This window comes from Camelina sativa, chromosome 9 (genome assembly GCF_000633955.1).
Source record: "Camelina sativa cultivar DH55 chromosome 9, Cs, whole genome shotgun sequence".
Taxonomy (NCBI): Eukaryota; Viridiplantae; Streptophyta; class Magnoliopsida; order Brassicales; family Brassicaceae; genus Camelina; species Camelina sativa.
In genome coordinates, this window is record NC_025693.1 from 27,816,756 (window position 1) to 27,839,449 (window position 22,694).

Here is a 22,694-nt window from a genome sequence, read left to right on the forward strand (position 1 = left end):
AATAGTTTGTGTTTTTTTGGAATGTTTTTTAAAAATAGTAATGCCGTCATAATGCCGTTAACGGTCGTAACGAAGAAGAAGAGAAATTGGAAAAAATAATAGTTCGTGTATTTTTTATCAACTAAAATATAGTTTATGTATTTTTCTGGCAACGAAAAAAATTCATGGTTTTTTTTGGCAAATATTAAATAGTTGGCGGTTTTTTTCGGAATTTTCCCAAACACAGTATCTTAACCATTTTCTTCTATTACCAACATTAACGTACGTAACATAATCCTCATAATACTTATACATTGATTATGTATACAATGTGCATATATTTGGTGGACCATAATAATATCAGTGGAAGTAATTGGGATGACAGATCCCCGACATCACTAAGTTGAAATGTTAAAAGTCCATCTGCATACATGTCCCAATAATACAGATATATTGGTTGAATTCATCGTTCAAACTATTTTTTATCTTAATATTGTTATTATTATTTCTTTTTGGGTTTAAATGTCATTTACAAAAAAATCTAATACTTTACAAAGGGGTGATGATAGCATAAATATAGGGAACACTTATATTATTAGCAAACATAATTACATAACATACTTGTATATTTTTGGGATCGGCTATATATATATATATATATATANTATATATATATATATATATAAGCCTCATGATGATCAAGCTACTACACGTCGCTTCTTAAAGTTACAATTCAAACGTAAAAAGATTGCATATAACATTCATACACACTCACACTTACATATCTCACAAACTCGGACATATATAGCTTAATTAGTTGTCCTTATTTATTGCATTATCATTCATATAACAAACTTAAGGCACACATATGGAGGAGTACTCTCCTCTATTCCTCGGCCAAGAGATGTTCGTCGATCTCTTTGGAGACTTCAACACAGAACTGGAGGAGAGTTTCCGGATGAGCCACCTCGTTGCTAATTTTCTCATACTCAAGGTGCCAGTGCACAATACTCCCTGGCCCTCCCTGTTTAGGGGTCACCTGGATTGTGAGCAAGAAGCTTTTGTATTCTTTCATCAGATCACCGTCTATAACCCTAAACGTGATCAAGTTCTTCTCTGGCTCTACCGCCTCGATCCTCTCCTTCGCAACCTTTGCCTCCCCATCTGCACCAATTGTTTTAATATCAATATAATTAAGCTAGACTCATCTCTTTTTCGGTCATTGAAAACAAAACGGTCGCACTCTCCTAAAATCTTTGACTACAAAAATCTATGAAAAAGTGTATATAATACTGACGTACCATGAACGTAATTCCAGAAGATGATAGATCCCACTGTGCCCCAATCGCCTTCATGAAGCTCACATCCCTGAATGTTGCCTGGAGATGCTTTGGAGACATGATGTGGTTTCCCAGTGAACATGTGATGGAACTTCTCAGCCGAAGCTTTGATCTCCACGTCTGTCTCAAGCTTCCCCACCAAACTAGACGTATCTGTTTGCTTCACCTCTTCTTCCTCGGCCAATAGATGTTCGTCAATCTCTTTAGAGACTTCAACACAGAACTGGAGGAGAGTCTCGGGATGAGCCACCTCGTTGCTAATTTTCTCATACTCAAGGTGCCAGTGCACAATACTCCCTGGCCCTCCTTGCTTTGGGGTCACCTGGATCGTGAGCAAGAAGCTTTTGTACTCTTTCATCAGTTCACCTTCTATAACCCTAAAGGTGATTAAGTTCTTCTCTGGCTCCACCGCCTCGATCCTCTCCTTTGCTACCTTTGCCTCCCCATCTGCACCATTTATTTAATATTTCTAGGTTTAGTTTTGAGTTTCCACATATGCACGTACACACGGATCTGAGATAAAAACAGTACAAATACATATGAATAATGTTTATAAAACATTGACTTGCCATGAACGTAGTTCCAGTAGACGATAGAGCCTACTTTGCCCCAATCGCCTTCGTGAAGGTCACAACCCTGAATGTTTCCGGGAGATGCTTTGGAGACATGATGTGGTTTCCCCGCGAACATGTGATGGAACTGTCCAGCTGAAGCTTCGATCTCCACGTCTGTCTCAAGCTTCCCCACCAAACTAGACATCTCTGTTTTCTTCATCTCAACTCCCATCGGTGCCACTGTTACTGTCGTCTCTGCCATTTTTTTCACGGCTGATTTGATTTTCTTGAAGAAGTTAGATGTTTTTTTAAGAGGGAGTGGTTTTGTTTTTGGTGAGATATATTGAGAGTTCCCCCTATAGCCCTATATGTAGAGAAATGAGTGAGCATCTCTAGGAGAAGAAGACACAATTATTGTGATCACAATCCCATGCATTATCATGACCCACCTGACCAAAACGATAACTCTAAGGTATAAATAACTAAATTATTACCATTAAATATTTGCCACCTGTAACCTACTCTTGTAATTTTATGATTGTATATCTAGATTTTATTTTTCAAGTCCTTTTTATTTTGTACAATTAAGTGAAGCTTTAATTAGGACAAAAACTACACTATTAAGTTCGTTTTGAGTGTCAAGTTTGAGGATTGTGGTAGAAAATTGACTTTTATTATAGTCCTTTGAACCTTAATAGTCTCCTTTGAACAAGTAATTTGGTACCCTCGAAACCAGATCTAAAGTTTTCATTGTCAAATGCAAGACAGAGTATGGCTCTTTCCTGTTGGGTATGGTGTTTGACAACAGCCCAACATTAATACATTATGGTTATTTTCTCCATTATAATTTTTCTAAAATATGGCCCGGATGTTTTTTTCTTTCTTATTTGCTTGTTTATTATTAAGTCTAATCATGGCTTTAACGAATTTTGGCTTAAAAAAATATATTCAATAATTTTATTAGAATGGCTTTTCCATTATATTGCTATATCTTAAATGATTAAGTTGTTCACCCACTTGTGTTTTACGTGTTTAAAGCTTTTGTCCAAAACATTTCTTTGGAACTATATCGTTAACTATTAACTCAAAAAGGATCCAACCATTTCGTTATATGATATATATGATCAACAGTAACGTAAAGTTATACGTAGATATGACTATGAAATGGTAACGTACGTATATATATGTGCACAATAATGTCAATGGATATAATTGGGATGAAAGATCCCCCGACATGTCCCAGTATATATACAAATATCAATATATCAGTATTCTTTTTTTTTTCTTCTTTTTTTCATTATTAGCTTTAGCAAACATAACAACACTATTAGCTTTAGCAAACATAACAAAATTACATATTGTAGTAGCTACATAATAGCACTACACGTCGCTGCTCAAACTTACAATTTCCAACGTATCTTAATACACATATATTCATGCACACAGCACACTATAAATCTCACAAACTCGGACATGCATGGCTCATAGTCCTTATTAATTGCATTATATTTGAACTCAAATACTACTGAACATAAAGTACACACTGACACACATATAGATGCACGAGGAGATCTTCTCTATTCCTCGGCCAAGAGATGTTCATCTATCTCTTTGGAGACCTCCACACAGAATTGGAGGAGTGTTTCGGGATGAGCAACCTCCTCGCTAATTTTCTCATACTCAAGGTGCCAGTGCACATTACTCCCTGACCCTCCATCCTTAGGGGTCACCTGGATTGTGCACACGAAGCTTTTGTACTCTGTCATCAGATCACCATCTATAACCCTGAACGTGATCAGGTTCTTATCCGGCTCCACCGCCTCGATCCTCTCCTTAGCCACCTTTGCCTCCCCATCTGCATCGCGTATTTATAGGCATTACTTTTGTCTGAACTTTAGTTTGAAATATCCTGGTTATATATGAAAAAATGAATATAACCAAAAAAAAAAAACATTGAATTACCATGAACGTAGTTCCAGATGATGATAGAGCCAACTTTGCCCCAGTCGCCTTCGTGCAGCACACAGTCTTGAATGTTGCCTGGAGTTGCTTTGGAAACATGGTGTGGTCTCCCAGACCACATGTGATGGAACTCCTCAGCCGAAGCTTTGATCTCCACGTCTGTTTCTAGCTTCCCCACCAAACTGGACGTCTCTGTTTGCTTCACCTCTTCTTCCTCGGCCAAAAGATGTTCGTCTATCTCTTTGGAGATTTCGATACAGAACTGGAGTAGAGTTTCCGGATGAGCTACCTCGTCACTAATTTTTTCATACTCAAGGTGCCAGTGCACAATACTTCCAGGCCCTCCATGCTTAGGGGTAACTTGGATCGTTGTCACAAAGCTCGTGTACTCTTTCATCAAATCCCCATCTAAAACCCTAAACGTGATCAAGTTATTTTCTGGTTCTACGGCTTCGATCCTCTCCTTTGCCACCTGTTCCTTTCCATCTGCACCAATCATTTAATATTTGTAGGCGTTTACCTTTTAAATTCCCACATATAATACTTATAAGTTTAACTTTTTTCTGAGTATTAATTAGTTTGACATCTACTGGCTATATGTGAAAAGGAGGAATATAACATTGAATTACCGTGAACGTAGTTCCAGATGATGATAGAGCCAACTTTGCCCCAGTCGCCTTCGTGCAGCACACAGTCTTGAATGTTGCCTGGAGTTGCTTTGGAAACATGATGTGGTTTCCCTGCCCACATGTGATGGAACTTCTCCGCCGACGCTTTGATCTCCACGTCTGTTTCAAGCTTTCCCACCAAACTAGATGCCTCCGCCATTCTTCAAAGGCTGGTATGATGTTATTGAGGAGGTTGAGGTTTTGGTTTTTTTGTATAGACTGTGAGTTCCTTGGGGTTTCGATAGTCCTTTATATAGAGGAATGAGTGAGCATATCTAGAAGAAGAAAACACTGGTTTGATTTTGAGTACAATCCCATCGTTATGACCCATAAAGATATTCACTAAGATTTTCACCTAAAACATTTATCTTCTTATAAGTGTTTTATCTATTTGTTTTTTACAAATAACCAAAAAATTTAGTGTTTCAGTTTTGCCAGCGTGGTTTTTTTTTGTTACTTTTTAAATATAAGTTGGCTACAAAATATTACAGAGAACCACTCGTAGGACAAATTACACTTTTAAGCACGTTTCGATTAACCGAAAGGTTTGGTAGGAATTGAATATTGTTAGTCCGTGGAACCTGAAAGTAATTTACTCATGCAGTTGTAGGAATTGAATTTTGTTAGTCCGTGCGTGGAACCTCAAAGTAAATACTCATGCAGTTGATTGTTACAATACTAACCAGGTCTGAGTGTTTGTAGTTGTCAATGAAATCTACAGGGACATACAGTGAGAGAAGCCAGCTTGTTTCGGACCAGGTCTCGAACATAACAAATGAATGTTGGGGATCTCGATTTTGCAATGTGAAAAGAAAAAGAAAAAAGGTATAATAATTGGGAAAATATTACACTATTATTAACTTTCTGACATTTAGACGGAAAATAATAGTGATCGCCTGAAAACAATTATTAAAAAGAAAAAAAGTGACATGTCAACTGTTTGTTAAATAATTCGGAAATAGTAGTAATTGGAATAAAAATATGTAACAAAAACGACATTGAGAAAATTAGGCCTTCATGATCACTTTTTCGGTAGTCTAGGTGTTGGAAGTTTGTGTGATATGTCCGTTGACAACACTTTTCCCAACACATATAACTTTTGAAAACTGTGAAATCTCAATTTGTCGTAAAAAATCAATGGATGCTCGATTGAAGAGTTGAATAACGCATTATCAACACGTTTTTCTTCAGAGAAAATAGGTACGATCCTTTTCAACTAACTGTTTCTTGAGGGGGATGTGGCATATTTATGTCATTATTTTTCGACATATCTTGTCATACGGCCAATGTGGGATGTCTAATAATTAATATTCCCTCCATTTCAAAATATAAGATGTTTTAGTAGAAACACGTATATTAAGAAATAATTATTTTTAAAAAGTTTAACCAATCATAAATAAGTCTGCATAATATAAAATATAAATTTAGTTTAAAAGTTGCATAGAAAGTTGAAAACATCCTATATTATGAAACAAAAATACTTCTCTAAACATCCTATATTATAAAACGGAGGGAGTATTTCTTTGTATTTTCGCTAATTGGAAAAAGTATTGTCCTCTAAAAACAACTCTAACATAAACCATTAGATTACATGTGTTGGTCTTCAACTGTTGTTTCGTTAAACATGCATTAAAACTCAAATACGTTCACTCATTGTTTTTTCAAATAAGATAAATAGATCATTCAATTAAAAAAGAAACTGCTTTCTTTCTATAAGTTTAATCTTATACTCTGATTTTTTTTTCTGTCTTTAATCTGTTTGGTTTTAGTTACGTTCTTTTGGCCTTTTACGTCTAATTTGGCTATATATATGGACTTGTAACACTTTTTCCAATATTATATATGCATGCTTTATTAATGGTAATAACACGTTTTTGATACATTAACATGAAGCTCATAGAACTCGCCATTACAAGAGACTTATATTAAACGAGGAAGCAATGAATGCATGATTGTAACTTTCATGATACCGGAGGGACGAATCATGATTTTATCCACAAACATATATCACTGATCACAAGCTTTTATTTTGAAAATAATATTAAACATACATACACACATTTTATAGTATATATACTACTTTCATATATCACACATATTATCAAGGCTCCTTATTTATTGCATCATAGACTAAAACATGCATGCTTCATAGCAGACATATTTATATGTATGCACATAGCTAGGATGGACATCAGAATCTTAAAGAGTACTATATCTATTCCTCGTTCAGGAGATGTTCATCGATCTCTTTGGAGACATGGACACAAAATTCAAGGAAGGTCTCAGGGTGAGCCACTTTGTCGTCAATTTTCTCATACTCGACATGCCAGTGCACCACACTACCACGTCCACCTTGCTTAGGGGTCACTTGGATAGTGATCACAAAGCTCTTATACTCCTTTAATAAATCTCCATCTATCACCCTAAAAGTGATCAGGTTTTTCTCCGGCTCCACTGCCTCGATCCTCTCTTTCGCCACTTTTGCCTCCCCATCTGCATAAAATATAGTATAAATATATATATATATATATATATATATATATATATATATGTCTGGTATGACTGAAATCTATGTAAAACAAATATGAATATAGCATTGACTTGCCATGAACATAATTCCAGAAGACAATAGAGCCGACTTTGCCCCAGTCGCCTTCGTGCAGCTCACAACGCTGAATTTTGCCTGGAGATGCTTTGGAGACATGGTGTGGTCTCCCGGCAAACATGTGATGGAACTGCCCAGCCGAAGCTCTGATGTCAACATCTATCTCAAGCTTCCCAACCAAACTAGACGCTTCTGTCTTCACTGGATTCATAGCAGCCCCGACCATTTTAGTAGCCATTTTTTCCTCTCTCGTTTATTTGTTTATCTTGAAAATTTAAAGGATTTTGAGAGATGATGAGTCCCGTTTGAGTTCTTTAAGTTTGACCTCTTTATGTAGAGGAGTGAGGGCGTAACGGTTGAAGAAGAAAACAAATATTTATTTATTGCTATTTTGTCTCACCTACTGAATTTTTGTAAAGGATAAGACTGAATTAGGTTTTGTTCATATAAATTAAATGATCTAGAGATCACTCAAATTTGTTACTGCAGCCTTGGCATATATATGTATTTCCGCTAAAAAATCCATAAATAAGTATTTTCAAAGAGAGAACATGTCGTTCGTTAAAGAAGGCACGTAAGTTCTTATGCAAATAAAACAAAATTCAGTGACTATGTTATTGGATAATGAATATATAGTTTCTTTATTCAATGCGTTATTTGCATCTAAAGTCATAAACTGGAAACAGTAAAAATTGCACGTGGTATGGGTGGAGAGAGATCACTGCTGTATTCACAAAAATTTGGTTCATTCTCTCATTCGGCAGATCAATATATTGATAAGCAACATACGGATCGACGATCTATTTCCTTAAGTATTGCATCGTACCAGAAACACCAATAACTATAAACCTCCTCGTATATCTACCTGAATAGTATGTTCTATTGTTAAAATTTTCCGAATTAAAAATTTATTGCTAAAATTCCCCAAAATCATAGTTTCTCCATGGATTTGGATTTATACGGTTAACTGTTTGCTTCACCGGCTAACAAAAACACTAAACCAGATTAAACCTAATATAAACCAAAAAGAAAGAATCGAATCGCCTCGCACTCTTTTTATAGATGTGGTTCTCTGGAACAGTTAATACTCCTTGACCATCGTTCAATAAAAAAAAAAAAAATTCATGATATGAAGCCTATTTATGCTCTAGTTTGGATGTAACTTATTCCAACTGGTTTGCTTAGATTAATGAGCTTGTTACTCTATTGTGGTTCGTTACCACCTTTTGTAATGTATTTATTAGCTTATAAACTGGGCCTTTTTGAAAAGAAAAAAACTATGAAAAATATTATCCAAACGTTCATATGACATATCACATGCATATATATATTTTTGAAAAACATTATACGAAAACAAACAAAACACATACAGATACATAAATACATTTAGACCATCACATACGTCGAACACAGAGATCATTTATTTATTGCAGTTTCAAAGAGAGAAATTAAACTGTGCATGCTTCAAGTTCAATCCCACGATACATGTACGAACAGGACTATAGTCACACCAGGAGTATTCTCTCCTCTATTCTTCGGACAAGAGATGTTCGTCGATCTCTTTGGAGACTTCAACACAGAACTGGAGGAGAGTTTCGGGATGAGCAACCTCCTCGCTTATTTTCTCGAACTCAAGGTGCCAGTGCACAATACTCCCTGGCCCTCCCTGCTTCGGGGTCACTTGGATCGTAAGCAAGAAGCTTTTGTACTCTTTCATCAAATCACCTTCTATAACCCTGAACGTGATCAGATTTTTCTCCGGCTCCACCGCCTCGATTCTCTCTTTCGCCACCTTGGCCTCCCCATCTACACCGATTATTTAATATAAATTATTTAGAAGGACGACTTTGAGTATATTATTTGAATGTTAGTACAACACAACTTATTATAAGCACATAGCTACACTAAAATTTGTTGTAATAACTCCATATTTTGTTGCAAATTTGAAAATGCAACATAATTATGAGAAACATTTTCTATTGTGGTTATATGAACGTTGCAAATTGGTATTTGTTGCACATATATTGCAAAATTTGCAATAAATAGACTCATTGCTATGTTATCGTATTAATGCAACATTATTTTTGTAGTAAATTTGTCGTATAATTGTAATGTATGTTTGCAACTTCCATTTGTTACAAATTATTGCCACATAAAAAATATAGCAAATATTATAACAAATTTGCAACGAAGTAATATATTGCTATATCTGTTGTATTAATGCAACAATATTTATGCAGCAAATTAGTGGTATAATCACGACGGTCTAATGTAATTATATATTGTCGTAAATAAATGCTACGTAAAATATAAATAAAAAATATTGTAAATTTGTAGTAATTTTATTTTTAAATATACGCTCGTCGCATATATTTTTTGACGATGCTCACAACTAAAAATGTTGCAAAAATATTGCCACTGCAATTTTTTTTTTGTTGCATTATTACAATGATACATAGTCATAAATGTTTGCAACATTAATATGAATCACAATATTTTTCTATATTTTTGTTGGGCACATGATTTGTTAAATTATAAAGCACATGATTTGTTAAATTATAATTTTTTATTTAAAACTTTCTTTTATTAAATGTATATTATGATCGGAAAAAACAATGAAAGAAATAAAGAATTTTATTAAATAATAAAATATTAAAATAATTCAAAATGCAAAAATTAAAAATAATAGAACAAACTTGCTGTTTCCCCTAGGTATTAAAAATAATAGAACAAACTGGCTGTTTCCCCTAGGTATTAACCCCTGAACTTTGTATTGATCATCAAGGATCCAATATGGCTGTTGACCCCTTTCTTTAACTCGGCTAATCATATCAATTAGCTTAGTTGCAGCACATTTGTGAAACATTGTAAGCACCTCATGTTCAATGATGGGATTCCAATTGAATTTTCTCTGAAAAAAATATAAAAATATATATTATATGAAAGTAGAGTTTTATAACGATTTCTAGAAAGGAAAATTAAAAAAAATTAAAAAAATTACCCTAAATGTGTTAAACCATCGCTCCTTAACAGCTATTGGTATTGTTGAGTAGTTTCGATATGGACCAGGAAAATCAGATCAAATTATTTTTCTTATCACGCTTAAACCTACAAATGAAACAAAATTAGTTACAGAAATGATAGTAACCAAAAAAATTCAAAGAAATTGTTATTTTTTCTTACCACAAGGCTCCATTCACTCTGGATGGATTAAGAACACCTAAAACAAGAGCACCTCCTTGAACTTGAGCTTCATTTTCCATAGGATTCATCTAAATATATATTAGAAATAATAAATTAATTAATACTAAAAGAAAACTTACACTTGCAGAACAAAAATACAAAGTTAAACAAACCAAAAGCTAATTACGTAAAAACAAAACATAGAACTATCACTGAAATAAAAAAAAAAAATCGTGGGGGAAAATAAAAACATAATCAAACTAGTTTCTTCCACACATGCAACAAAACATCTATCAATGGAGAATATAATAGTTAATCAGATATTATACTACTTCACACAAAAGCTAATAATAGATCAATGGAGAAGTGTGTTTACTTTGGAGAAGAAACAATGATTGCTAATGTGTTGTGTTTTGGTAAACTACGTCGTTAATTTTATATAAGCAGAGAATAAAATAAAATCTTTGATACTGAATAATACTGGATTTATCCAAATCTTTCAAGTATTATTGAAAATATAAGAGGTGACAAGCGGGAAGAGGCTGAAAATACTTGTTTCATTGAACGTAAAATATGGGAGTTAGGTAATCATCCAGATTTTTTAGATGTGTTGAAAAATGAAAAAAAATGGAAGCGGCAAACGGTGGCGGGGAACAATGGAGGACAAATATTACTATGATATGGAGATCCTTGTTTTGATATTTCCCTAGATTTTAGTATTCTATCAAAACATACTACTCTATAAAATACTCCAACGATTTCTTTGGTTTTTTCTCATCTATTTTTCTAAATCAAAATGAAGCAAGAAGAAAACATGAAGAACACATTAAAAAATAAAGAAGAAGGTGAATACTCAAGGGATGTTTACATGATAAAATCATATGTTGCCCACAAGTTGGATTTAAACAAATCACATGATGAACAAGATGAAGAAGAGTTTGATATCAACAAGGAAATTGGGAGAGCTTTGGTATTGGATATGTTGATGATTTATTTACCCATGATCTCAAAATAAAGAAAAGATAATAGTTGTACGTACCTCCACTACATCTTTAATAGAGTTTGATAAGAAAAACTTATCTTTGTGAAAATATGAGAGAAGGAAGCCACGTTCCTAGTCCTATACTTAACAGATAATGATCAAACTCTTTTGTTATATCTGTTTTAATATATTGTTATTTACTTAGATAATGATGATCATGCTTAAAGCCACATATATATATATATATATATATAAATATCCTTGAAGTCTCCATTCGGATTACAAGCTTAAGTTACCATAAATTTATATTATAAATGAGTAAGTAATATACAAATTATATATAATCCAACTCAATCAAAAAACATATATCAGACGTTAATAAATTTACAAAATATTATAGATTTCAACTAGTAATTAAATTAAAAATATAATATATATTAAGGTAAATTTATTTTAAAAAAAAATATGTTGCAAAAAGGTATAAATTGTTGTAAATACAGTAACAAATGTGTCACATATTTTACCACATATTTTTACTCAAATTTTCTTGCAAAATAGCAACAACTCATAACCGTTGAATATTTCTTGCAAAATTTGCAAGATATTTTTGTATGTCGTAATAATGTTACTAATTTGTAACGAAAAAATGCAATGGACAATTTTGTCACTAAGTTGCAATAAATTTGTAATAAAATTGTTACGTGCATTCATCATTACAAAAATGTAGCAAAAAAATGTTACAAAATCTTAACGAATTCGATCATTGCAAAAATATCGTGGCAATAGCACTATTTTCTTGTAGCGATATCATAAAGCTAAGCATATATTATATAGTGGGCATATATAAAAGAAAATATTAAGGGATAGATTCCTCTAAACGCTTTTTTTTTCCGGGTATTATGTAATATAGGTTGCACTTGACTTGTCTATGAAGATTAGTTTTTTTNTTTTTTTTTTTTTTCCGTTTTAAATCCCAGAGGTATTAAAATAGAAAGGAAGTGATAACAGTTTAGCGAGAGTCTAATAAGACAACCCAATTGGTTCCACTTTAGAATCCACTGATATAAAAGTGTGTATAAGGTTAACTTGCCATGTACGTAGTTCCAGTAGACAATAGAGCCGACTTTTCCCCAGTCACCTTCATGCAGATCACAGCCTTGAATGTTGCCTGGAGATGCTTTGGAGACATGGTGTGGTCTTCCTGCGAACATGTGATGGAACTGTCCAGCCGAAGCTTTGATCTCCACTTTTGTCTCAAGCGTCCCAACCAAACTAGAAGCTTCGGGTTTAGTCACCTCAGCCATTCTTTACCTTCGATCGATCTGCTTATCTTTTGGGGGAAAAAAGAGTTTTGAGAGAGGAGTGAGTCGTCTATTGAGTTCCTCAGCCTCTATTTGTAGTGGAATGGTAGAGAAACTGATGAAGAAATGGAGAATTTTATTCATTAGAATAATTTCTTGATTACTTGTGTTTCATGTGATCCCGATCCCATCATTATGAGTCAGCGGTATAATTGTTTGAATTGTTCATAAAATTATCAACTCATCAATCATACCTTTCACACGCTGCTTTCGGTTTCGCAGTTGCTGCTAAGTCTCTGCTAATATATTATATGTTTTGTTATTTACAGCAGGTAGTTGCTGACGACGTTATATTCTTAAACATTAATGATTAACGTTACCATTTCATTTTTCAACGTTAAATGCAATTTTATGAAACGATTGGAACAAAAAAGACAAAAAAATAAAGACATTAGAATGTATCTGACATATACAGAATGCATTTATTATTTATATTTTTTTATTATTATTAAAATTTTTAATCGTCGTTTTTAGCATCTATTATATTACTTAACTGATATTTGAATTACAAAAGTCTGTATGTAGAAACTCTGTGATTAAGCTTGGAACATAAAAGTGAAATATGAATTAGAATTGTTGTGTGGCATTGGGAGCTTCAGCAAGCTTATCTGTAGGTTTGTTTTGTTGTCTTCCTATCCAGCGGAACTGCTCTTCATCCAATTATACTCCCCAATATTTAAGACTTCTCCTGTGATGACTTTTGTGTAACTCTTGACAGTCACCCTCAAAAATTATTCTTCGATATCTTTGCTCCAACTATGTTGCATTGCTTGAATTAGTCTTTGATATTCACTTTCAAGAGCAGTTTGTACTCTAAATCATTGGCTTGGTTGGCGCCCATGTAAAAAACCTTTGTCATCTCTGTCTAACTAACCTGCTTGATGTTCTATATCTCCATTGATAAATGAAGCATCATAATTACACCCGATCCAATTCGCTTCCGGTCTTGTCCATTTCTCAGCTTGCAAAATTTTAATCATTATATTTCATCTAATGCCCTTAAAAAATATATATATATTGACACAAAATATTAAATAAACATGCGATTTTATCTAAATATATATATTATAAATAAATAATGAATAAACAAACAAATAAAATCTAATTTTATAATTATTTTAAGTAAGTTAAGAACTTTATAATTATTTAGCCATTTTTATTTTTACCTTCTTTTACATAATTACAATATATTATTATTTTTTTTTTTTTAAATTTAGTCTTCATCCTACTTTGATTTTTGTTTTTTCTTCCAGAGTCTACTTTGATTATTATATGTTACAATATAATAATCACATTATTGGGTTGGTACGATGATATTAATAGTCTTCTATCCGCATTATTAAGTTGACAAAATCTTTAGTTGATCCATTATTTTGTAATGACTTTGATTCCTTACATCTTTCTTTATTTCTCCATTATATCTCCATTTATACCATGTGATACAGAAGGGTTCTTCGATAAATTAAGGCAGAAAGACAAAAATTAATACCCTTTTTAGAAAGAAAAAAAAAAGATAAGGATTATTATGCAATTATATATCATATCAGATGCTTCACAGTTTTATAATACAGTTCTGAAATCAATGGCAAAAGTGAATGAATGGCTAGCTAAGTACATCGTTACTCCCGGAGAGGCTATCTACGCACGGTTCATCATTGATACAACATCCACGTTGGACATCAGCGGACAATTCGTGTGTAACGTAAAATGTAATTTTAATGCAGGTTTTAATCAACAATTATTACAAGTTAGAGGTGTTTGGATAATGAGAAACCATGAGGATGCTGCTCAAGTTTGGGGATCTTTACAGTTATATGGCGTTTTTTCTCTTTTGATAGCGGAAATTAAAGCATTTTTAGCCGCCATACAACAAATTTGGGTACATGGGATATACCTTAATAATTTTTGAAGGTGATTGCGAAGTGCTAATCAAAATTATTAATTGAGAGTATAAAAGGAGTGAGATAGAGAATTTGGTGCATGACATCCATTTTTTCTCAAGTTCGTTTCATTATGTAAATCGTTCTTGTAACTATGTTGCGGATTATCTCGCCAAAGATAATCTCATATTTAGAAATTTTTACATAAACTCTGTAAATTCACCGTCAAGGCTCTCACAATTTTTATGTCAAGGTTCTCACAACTTTTGTGTATTGATCTTTGCAATTAATAAAATATTTGTTTTGAAAAAAAAAAAACAAATAATACACTTTTTTTGTACACCATAATACACTTTTATTTTCTTCAAATAATACACCTGTTATACACATATTTAGAGTAGATCGCTTTCATTACATGACTGATACATATATGTAGCACAGCTCATTATTTATTGCATACAAACACACACCGAAGTATACTATATCTTACCCAAACTCGGTCACGGCTCATGGTTTACTGCAGTTTTACGTACAGGCTAGCTTTAAACAGACATGCTTAAGACGTACACACTTACAAAGCCACACAAAAGGAGCAATCCCCATTATTCGGTCGAGAGATATTCATCGATCCCTTTGGACATATCGACACAGAATTGGAGAAGAGTCTCAGGGTGAGCAACCTCCTCGCTAATTTTCTCATACTCAAGGTGCCAGTGTACTATACTTCCAGGCCCTCCATGTTTAGGAGTCCCCTGGATGGTTATCACAAAGCTTTTGTACTCTTTCATCAGATCACCTTCTAAGACCCTGAACGTGATAAGGTTCTTCTCCGGCTCCAACGCCTCGATCCTCTCCTTCGCCACCTTTGCAACCCCATCTACATCAATTTGTTAACACTTTATTTATATTGGGTTGAATTTTGAGTTTGATAATCAAAACAAATATCAGTTATAAACATATTATGTGTATGCAAATAATGATATTACAGTCATGGATCTATATCAAGTGATGATAGTGGTTTAGTGACTGTCCAAGATCAACTAGCTAGATATGTTGAAATTTTTACGCTACATAATTAATTAGAAGGATGCATACCTCGTGTATGTTAGTCTTAATTAATTCCGATTTAAAAAATGTGTATAAAGTTGACTTACCATGAACGTAGTTCCAGATGACGACAGTGCCAACTTTGCCCCATTCGCCTTCATGCAGTTCACAGTTTTGAATGTGCCCCGGAGATGCTGTGGAGACATGGTGTGGTTTGTCGGCGAACATGTGATGGAACTTTCCAGCCGAAGCTTTGATCTCCACGTCTGTCTCAAGCTTCCCCACCAAACTAGAAACCTCGGTTTTCGTCACGGCAGCCATTCTTTGTACCTTCGATTTGCTTATCTTGATATCTGGGAATAGGTTTTGAGAGAGGAGTGAGTTCTTTAGCATCTATTTGTAGATGAATGATTTGAGAAACTGTTGAAGAAAGTTAAAAGTTTAATTTATTCATTAAACTATTCTATGATTATTACATTTCTTGTCGGTCACGAGTCCATTAGTATGACTCAGCTATAAGATTACATTTGCATTTTTTTTTTCTTTTCTTTTTGAAACAATTACTTGCGTTGTTCATGAAACGATCTATTCATACATGAATCACGACGCTACTTTCGGTTAGTTGTTAATGTATATTTTAAACATTTGTGTCAGAATTTCATCACTAAATCTGACTTTTACGAAACGATTAGAAAGAAAATGACACTAATGAATTTGTAGTGGTCCATGCTAAATTAAAAAAAAAAAAAACACTACGTTCAATCCTACTTGTTCCGGCTTTTCAGTAATCAGTATAAGTGTATAACCAAACCGAGAGTTTTACACATATATTTTTCTACTACGTACGAACTCGATATTATTTAAAACTAAATAATTGAGAAAACCTACAGCAGGTGAATACAATCATATGTAGTGAAAATTAAAAATTATACATACTTTATAAATTTTATAAATATCTTAAAAATTTATACATACTTTACAAATATTTAAGGCGAGTCTCCGAGTATTAGCTATATCATTCATAAGTACTTTATAAACCCTCTAAACCATTTCAAGTTTAACAAGGGAGATCTTTGAAAATAGACAATTGAATGGAGTCTACAAATTTTGGAATATATATGAGTTAATCTATTTATAACATATATATAGATATATAAAGTATATATAAAGATAAATATATTTAAAACGAATATTTAAAATTTAATCACTATTTTCATCTAAGTTCCGTAAAAAAGCAGAAATATTGTTTGACACAAAATCTTATTATATAAACATGCGATATATGAATGTACTATAACTAAATAATGAATAAGTAAACATATAAAAACCTAATCTATCAATTTTATAATCATATTGTAAAGCTAGTCTTCTACTTTGATTTTTTTTCCCAGAGTCTACTTTGATTAGTACATATATTAATTATCGCATTATTGGGTTGGTACGATATGATGATATTAATAATTCTAACTCCTAATATACAATTTTTTTATCCGCATTATTTATTGGACAAAATATTTATTTATCCGCATTATTTATTTGACAAAATATTTAGTTGATTAATGACTTTGATTCCTAAGACCAACTCCACTCAAGAACTTGGATCAAGATTCTCTTAATTAAACTAATCCTATTATCAATATTAAATTAATCAAGAGAATCCATTAACAACTTAAACTAAGAGGGGGTATTGAACTTGGTATTTTAGAAGATTTTAGAGTATTTTTAAAATCACTTGTTATTCAATTGATGATTTTTAAAAATCTTTTAAAATCCTATGTTATTCAACTTAGATTTATGTAAAATCATTTAAAATAATTTACAATCCTTTGTTATTCAATCAATGATTTATAAAACTTACTTAAAATCTACTGTTATTCAAAATATCACAACTTTTTAAAAAACTACTACTTTGAATGATTTTAGGAGATTTTGATTTGTTTTTTAGTTAAAAATACTCTCCCTCAAAATCATACCTTTTGAGGTAGAATTTTACAGGATTTCATAAAAAGAAAAAACCAAATCAAAATTGAAGTCTCACTTCATCACATCTTCTAGCTCTTCGCAGAGTCATATATGCGTATTTGCTCAGTTGACTAGTTAAACACATAAACGTTTTGCTCAGTTTGTTTATAAGCATATTTGCTCATGCCTAAAATGTTTAAGCGTATTTAGCGTGGGTTTAATATTAAGTGTTCATGTCTAACTAACAAAGTAACAAGAGCATAGTAAAGTTCATATAAACAAAAGTGCAGGTGAAGAACAGAACAAGAGACTCGACAAATGAGCAACTCGGGTGGGAATGTCGTGTTGTCAAAAATCTTCTTTCGTATTTCTTCAGCGTGAGTCTTCGAGAGCATTTGGTTCATACCGTTTGTAATGTTAACGAACTCAGGGTCACCAAGATCCATACGAGCTGCAAACATATGTTTCATTGCATCCGTAACTCGGACTTTACAACTTCTTAGATCATCCATCGTTATGATCCCTCCAGCCTTTTTCACATCGTTAACAAGCTTCTCACCTACTGTCCCGTTATAGAACGCTCCCGGTCCTTGCTCCGAAATAGTCTCAAGACTCCGAGCTAGTTCCGGGTTATAGCAAGTCTCACCAAGTTTCAAAACCTGTCCGTTACGTGAGAAGACACTCCGCAAACCCGGATCTTTAAGTATCTTGGAAGCGTGGCTTGCTATAGCCCGTCCGAGATATGGATGCACCACGAAACCGCCTCAGGCCAACTCAATCGCCGGCTCGAAAAGCGGTTTCCACGGGAGACGGCCGTACCGTTTCCAAGCCTCGTAAAGTCCAGCTATCTCTCCTGGAACTCCCATCGACAAAGCGCCAACGGATTTAGCACTCACATCATTCTTATACATATCCTGAATCAATTCACAAGCTACACACATTATCTACTAATAAAACTAAATCAAGAAAGATATGTGAAATGTTTTAACCTTAGAAGCAGCTAAAGGAGCAGTTTCTCTCATATCAAAAGCCTTAGCTTTGGAATCTTCCTGCGAGCTAACGATCAAGAACGCTCCACCACCAATACCACTAGACATTGGATTAATAACACCCACACATAAAGTCGTAGCCACGGCTGCATCAACCGCGTGGCCACCTCTTTCTAAGAACAGAGGCACCAATCTCAGAGCACCGACCATCGTCAGCCGCCACAATGCCATTCTCCGATTCAACCACGTCACTACGGTTCCATGACTAACACTATGGTCACACGACATTCACAACACAACACAGTTCGTTTTTTTCTTCAGAGGATACAGAACACTCAGTATCGCAAAAATGTGGTGATCGCGTTTCAAAAGAATTAAAGAATGAATTATCACATCTTTTCTTGGGTCACAAGAGAATTTCCTTTAGGATTAAGAGGACTAGCATGATGAAGCAGAGGATGACAAGAACAGACGCACACATCACCATACCTCCTTGTCTCTGTGTACGTTCCGCCTGCGGAGATTCACAAGTGATTACGCTAAAACATTTAGGCATGAGCAAATACGCTTATATATGACTCTGCATTCAATCAATTTCTTCAGACTTACCACATCCCTTGTTCTCATTCTTTTTTGCTTATTCTAATAACTGAAAGAAAAAAAAAATCTGTAGTGATGGATTTAACATTAAACCAAAAAAAAAATTCTGTTGTGATGGGTTATGGGATGTGGTAATTCTGAAGAAAGCTCTGAAGCTTGTAAACAATTTTTTTTGAATCATCAATACATTTGTTAGTAGTATGTCTTAGAACCTGGATCTAATGTAGTGTCTATGTATAAAATAAATGGAACAGATGAAAGAGAAAGAGGGACAGAGAATGTTGCAGAGAAGATAGCAAACGGTCTGTTGAATGAAGCTAGAGCAATGCGTACAAAGGACAACACCTCCATCATTTACTTATGTTTCGATACTTCCACCTTGGTTTTTCTCTAACATTTGCTTCTTAGGCTCTTATAGACTCATTCTTCCAATAGACAAGGTAAGCGATGAATTCGCTGATTGAACGATGATCAGTCTCATGAAAAATTGATGAGAAGTCGAGAGCATCTATCATCGTCATCTGAGTTCTAAAGGCTTCTTTTTTTTTTTGTTATAAAGTATCTAAAATCTCCCAAAATCTGAAAAGAGAATCTATCCAAATCACAAAGAATTTTAAAAAAATATATAAAAACTCTAACAAATAACCAAAAATCTTCTAAAATCTCAATAGAATCTTGCAAAATCCTAAAATATTAAAATCCCACCAAATCCCTTAAAATACAAGTTCAATACCCCCTCTAAATTACTCCTCCACTAAAGAACCTCTATGATGGTTACTTAAGTAATAAAATAATGTTTATTAAACCATTTTTTATTAATTAGCACATTATAATAAATTATGAATCTCTATGATGGTTTTTTTTTTTTTTTTTTTTTTTTTTTTTTTTTAAATAAAAAATATCGAGTATTTTATTTAAAAAAGGCGATGGCAAAATTAGGTTTTTGAATGATCTTTTTGATCTGGTTTTGGGTTCGTGTGGTCCTTTGGATTTCGGATTCGGGTGATCTTTCTTGCTTTCTTGGGCATGCAAAGATACGAATCCATGGTTTTAGCAGAGATGTTTTAATCTCGATTCGGATTTATGGTATCAAGATGGTGTTCTGGTTCTTTTGGAATGTGTGGATTCGGGATCGAAGATTCCGATTGGCTTTAAGGGGGTTAGTGACTGAGATTGTCCAAATCTCTCACTCAACGCGATTTGTCGGATCTGTCAAATCTTCCAGCGACGGCAATGGCGGAGGCTTAATTTGGGTCAGATTTGCGATCTCCTCTGGTACCAACTTGCGGGTTGATTTGCAATGGATTATATCAAGGCTGACTCCGGATATGGGGTTGATACTAGCGTATCACGAATCTATCTCCTGGCATTTATGTTCCAGTTTGGAGGATTCTCTAGCTGTCTACCTTTGGCACGTTAAGGAATACAGACAAGATTGTTTCAGATCAAAGATTGATACGCACTGGAGCATATCAAGGCTTCCATCACTATTGTTATCTGGTCTACTATTGTTGTTGGTTGCTTTGTCTATCGTAGCGGATCACAAGTTTTTTATTTGCCTTTTATGGATCGTGACTCAAAGAAAGATACGCTTGGTGATCTTTGAAACACAATGGTCCTTGATTTGGTGTTCGATTTGGTGTTTGATTTTTGGTTTTAAAGATGGGGATTTCTTCGGTCTGCTTTCTGTCATGGATTTAGTTTCCTATAGTGCAAAGATCAGGTTTATGCGGAGATTGAGCAGCTGATTCTGTCTTCAATGTTCGATCTTTTTGGTGTCTTTGGTCGGTTCTCTTCTCAGTATATAAAGGAGTGGAGAATTCATGAGTTGAATCACAATTCATCTTTCTCTATTTCCTCACTTTTTCTGCGGTTTTTCTACTTTGGTTTTTCTTCTGTTGGAGAGGGTGGGCGATGATGTCACAAGTAGGCCTAATGGGGAAGGGTTTGGCGGGTTCAACAGAAGTTGAGGTCAAGCCAAGGCGCAGAATCAAGATATCATATTTTGATAATTCTGCGTTAATTGCTGGTTATTCCAAAATGGTGGTGGGGAGGTGTTTTAATCCAAAGATGCAAGACATGAAGTCTCTGTTGGTTGTGTTGCCACGCATATGGCAGGTGGAGGGGAGAGTTGCTGGTGCGGATCTTGGATCAGGCAAATTTCAGTTTGATTTCGATGAGGAGGCAGATATTATTGACGTTTTGTCTAAGGAGCCTTATCACTTTGATTCTTGGATGGTGTCTTTGGTGAGGTGGACACCAGTGGTAGATCCCAATTATCCATCATCTCTGAAATTTTGGGTCAGGGTTGCAGATGTTCCAATTCAGTTTTGGGCTGAACCTACCTTCAGGGACATCGGGTCGGACTTGGGAGTGGTCGAGGCTGTTGATGCTGACAGAGGGAGGGTGCAAGTGACGGTAGATGGGCTCAAGCCTCTCTGTTTTGAGATGGATATAGAGTTCTTTAATGGGAAAGTTACAGTGGTGAAACTGTTTTATGAGAGGTTGCACGGTTGGTGTAAAAAGTGTAATAGTCTGTGCCATGCGGAGGATGTTTGTCCTCTGATGAAGGGGAAGGGTGTCTCTCGCAGCTCTCTCCCGGAGGAGCGGCTGGAACCGGATCAGTATTTGAGTTACAAGGGGGCGGTCCTGGCTGATGCGAGAAGGGGTTCTTCTTCTGGTAATCACTCTAGGAGCCATCATCATGGGGCTCAGTATGGGGGTTCCAAGTCCAGGACGGATCCTCCCTCAGGGTCTTCGACACACAGGAAGGGTTTGTCCAAGGGTTCTGCTGGTTCGCAGGAGTATAAAGGAAGGCAAGGTCTTTCTCGGGGACAGTCTAGCAGGCAGTTTGTCCCGGTCATGCCACCGGTTCTGGAGGAGGTAGGGGAGGCAGAGGTGAGTCTCTCACAGAAGAAATCAGCTAAGAAGTCTTTATTTCAGGATACTCCAGTTGAGGATGGGGCTCTGAGTGGTACTGGTATGGAGGAGGGTCTCTGCGAAGAAGGTCAGATTGTTGATGCTCCAATTGGGGTGGGGGGGATTGATATGGTCACGGTTGGTGGTAATGCAGTACAGGATGAGACTGTTGGAGTGCAGGAGGAGGGTATTTTGTCTGGTGGTTCTAATGTAGTTATGGGGGAGGAGGTTTTCTCGGGTGCCCCTGCTGCCGAGGCTCTCTCGCAAAAGGTCGTGGGTGAGGCTATCTCGTTTGTGCAGGGTTCTTCTGCTGAAAGTTTGGGGCTGCATATTTCTGCTGATTCTGTTTCGGAACCCATGGTGGTGGAAGAGACGGTGGGGGAGTTTTTTGATGTGGAGGATGATGATTTGTTGGCTGAAGAGGGGGAGGATAAGGAGCGTTTGGACTCGGATGGTGCAGGTGATGGGGTGGTTGGACAGTTTAGTAGTGATTCTCAGGTTGCACAAGATGATAAAGGGAAAAAGGGGAAAGGGCATTTGGTTCTTCGGGGGGTCAGCACGAAAAAGCGGAATGCTGCTCTCCTTTTGTCTCCACGACGCCGTCCTCCTCCAGCTGGTTCAAATCTTGGGGACAATGGTCATTCTCTTAAGGCTCAGGAAGGG

The 22,694-nt window shown here is 35.0% G+C and overlaps 5 protein-coding genes, 1 long non-coding RNA gene and 1 pseudogene across 8 annotated transcripts; all 7 read right to left on the reverse strand.

The window, feature by feature from the left end:
- Positions 693–2,248, reverse strand: LOC104712641 (MLP-like protein 34). Its single transcript, XM_010429575.2, has 3 exons — positions 1,889–2,248; positions 1,281–1,766; positions 693–1,143 (listed from the first exon to the last, which is right to left on the reverse strand). Exons 1-3 carry the CDS (start codon positions 2,133–2,135, stop codon positions 866–868), a joined length of 1,011 nt encoding a protein of 336 aa, XP_010427877.1. The 5' UTR covers positions 2,136–2,248; the 3' UTR covers positions 693–865.
- On the reverse strand, positions 3,179–4,746 carry LOC104712642 (MLP-like protein 34). Of its 2 annotated transcripts, none has more exons than XM_010429576.2 (3): positions 4,465–4,746; positions 3,836–4,321; positions 3,179–3,728 (listed from the first exon to the last, which is right to left on the reverse strand). In XM_010429576.2, the coding sequence occupies exons 1-3, from the start codon at positions 4,661–4,663 to the stop codon at positions 3,451–3,453; spliced, it is 963 nt and encodes a 320-aa protein (XP_010427878.1). In that variant the 5' UTR covers positions 4,664–4,746; the 3' UTR covers positions 3,179–3,450. The 2 variants fall into 2 exon arrangements, with proteins under 2 accessions (XP_010427878.1, XP_010427880.1); XM_010429578.1 differs by having other exon boundaries at positions 4,455–4,563.
- On the reverse strand, positions 6,478–7,420 carry LOC104712643 (MLP-like protein 31). The gene is made up of 2 exons (XM_010429579.2): positions 7,109–7,420; positions 6,478–6,996 (listed from the first exon to the last, which is right to left on the reverse strand). Exons 1-2 carry the CDS (start codon positions 7,344–7,346, stop codon positions 6,719–6,721), a joined length of 516 nt encoding a protein of 171 aa, XP_010427881.1. The 5' UTR covers positions 7,347–7,420; the 3' UTR covers positions 6,478–6,718.
- Positions 8,602–12,626, reverse strand: LOC104712644 (MLP-like protein 28). 2 transcript variants are annotated; one of them, XM_010429580.2, is made up of 2 exons: positions 12,364–12,626; positions 8,602–8,914 (listed from the first exon to the last, which is right to left on the reverse strand). In XM_010429580.2, the coding sequence occupies exons 1-2, from the start codon at positions 12,575–12,577 to the stop codon at positions 8,637–8,639; spliced, it is 492 nt and encodes a 163-aa protein (XP_010427882.1). In that variant the 5' UTR covers positions 12,578–12,626; the 3' UTR covers positions 8,602–8,636. The 2 variants fall into 2 exon arrangements, with proteins under 2 accessions (XP_010427882.1, XP_019084952.1); XM_019229407.1 differs by having other exon boundaries at positions 8,603–8,914; positions 12,412–12,625.
- Positions 9,816–10,381, reverse strand: LOC109126196. The gene is made up of 3 exons (XR_002033262.1): positions 10,292–10,381; positions 10,110–10,216; positions 9,816–10,019 (listed from the first exon to the last, which is right to left on the reverse strand). It is a non-coding gene; the product is annotated as an uncharacterized LOC109126196 (long non-coding RNA).
- On the reverse strand, positions 14,845–15,937 carry LOC104712645 (MLP-like protein 31). The gene is made up of 2 exons (XM_010429581.2): positions 15,669–15,937; positions 14,845–15,391 (listed from the first exon to the last, which is right to left on the reverse strand). Exons 1-2 carry the CDS (start codon positions 15,880–15,882, stop codon positions 15,117–15,119), a joined length of 489 nt encoding a protein of 162 aa, XP_010427883.1. The 5' UTR covers positions 15,883–15,937; the 3' UTR covers positions 14,845–15,116.
- Positions 17,747–18,800, reverse strand: LOC104715796 (annotated as a pseudogene).

Bases quoted from the DNA above. Each gene is read 5' to 3' on its own strand.
- LOC104712645 (XM_010429581.2), bottom strand. From the start codon at position 15,882: ATGGCTGCCGTGACGAAAACCGAGGTTTCTAGTTTGGTGGGGAAGCTT. The intron at 15,392-15,668 runs GTAAGTCAACTT...AAATTGATGTAG, and splicing joins CATCTGGAACTACGTTCATG to ATGGGGTTGCAAAGGTGGCG.
- LOC104712644 (XM_010429580.2), bottom strand. From the start codon at position 12,577: ATGGCTGAGGTGACTAAACCCGAAGCTTCTAGTTTGGTTGGGACGCTT. The intron at 8,915-12,363 runs GCAAGTTAACCT...TAATCGGTGTAG, and splicing joins CTACTGGAACTACGTACATG to ATGGGGAGGCCAAGGTGGCG.
- LOC104712643 (XM_010429579.2), bottom strand. From the start codon at position 7,346: ATGGCTACTAAAATGGTCGGGGCTGCTATGAATCCAGTGAAGACAGAA. The intron at 6,997-7,108 runs GCAAGTCAATGC...TATTTTATGCAG, and splicing joins CTTCTGGAATTATGTTCATG to ATGGGGAGGCAAAAGTGGCG.
- LOC104712642 (XM_010429576.2), bottom strand. From the start codon at position 4,663: ATGGCGGAGGCATCTAGTTTGGTGGGAAAGCTTGAAACAGACGTGGAG. The intron at 4,322-4,464 runs GTAATTCAATGT...TGATTGGTGCAG, and splicing joins CATCTGGAACTACGTTCACG to ATGGAAAGGAACAGGTGGCA. The intron at 3,729-3,835 runs GTAATTCAATGT...TACGCGATGCAG, and splicing joins CATCTGGAACTACGTTCATG to ATGGGGAGGCAAAGGTGGCT.
- LOC104712641 (XM_010429575.2), bottom strand. From the start codon at position 2,135: ATGGCAGAGACGACAGTAACAGTGGCACCGATGGGAGTTGAGATGAAG. The intron at 1,767-1,888 runs GCAAGTCAATGT...TAAATGGTGCAG, and splicing joins CTACTGGAACTACGTTCATG to ATGGGGAGGCAAAGGTAGCA. The intron at 1,144-1,280 runs GTACGTCAGTAT...CAATTGGTGCAG, and splicing joins CTTCTGGAATTACGTTCATG to ATGGGGAGGCAAAGGTTGCG.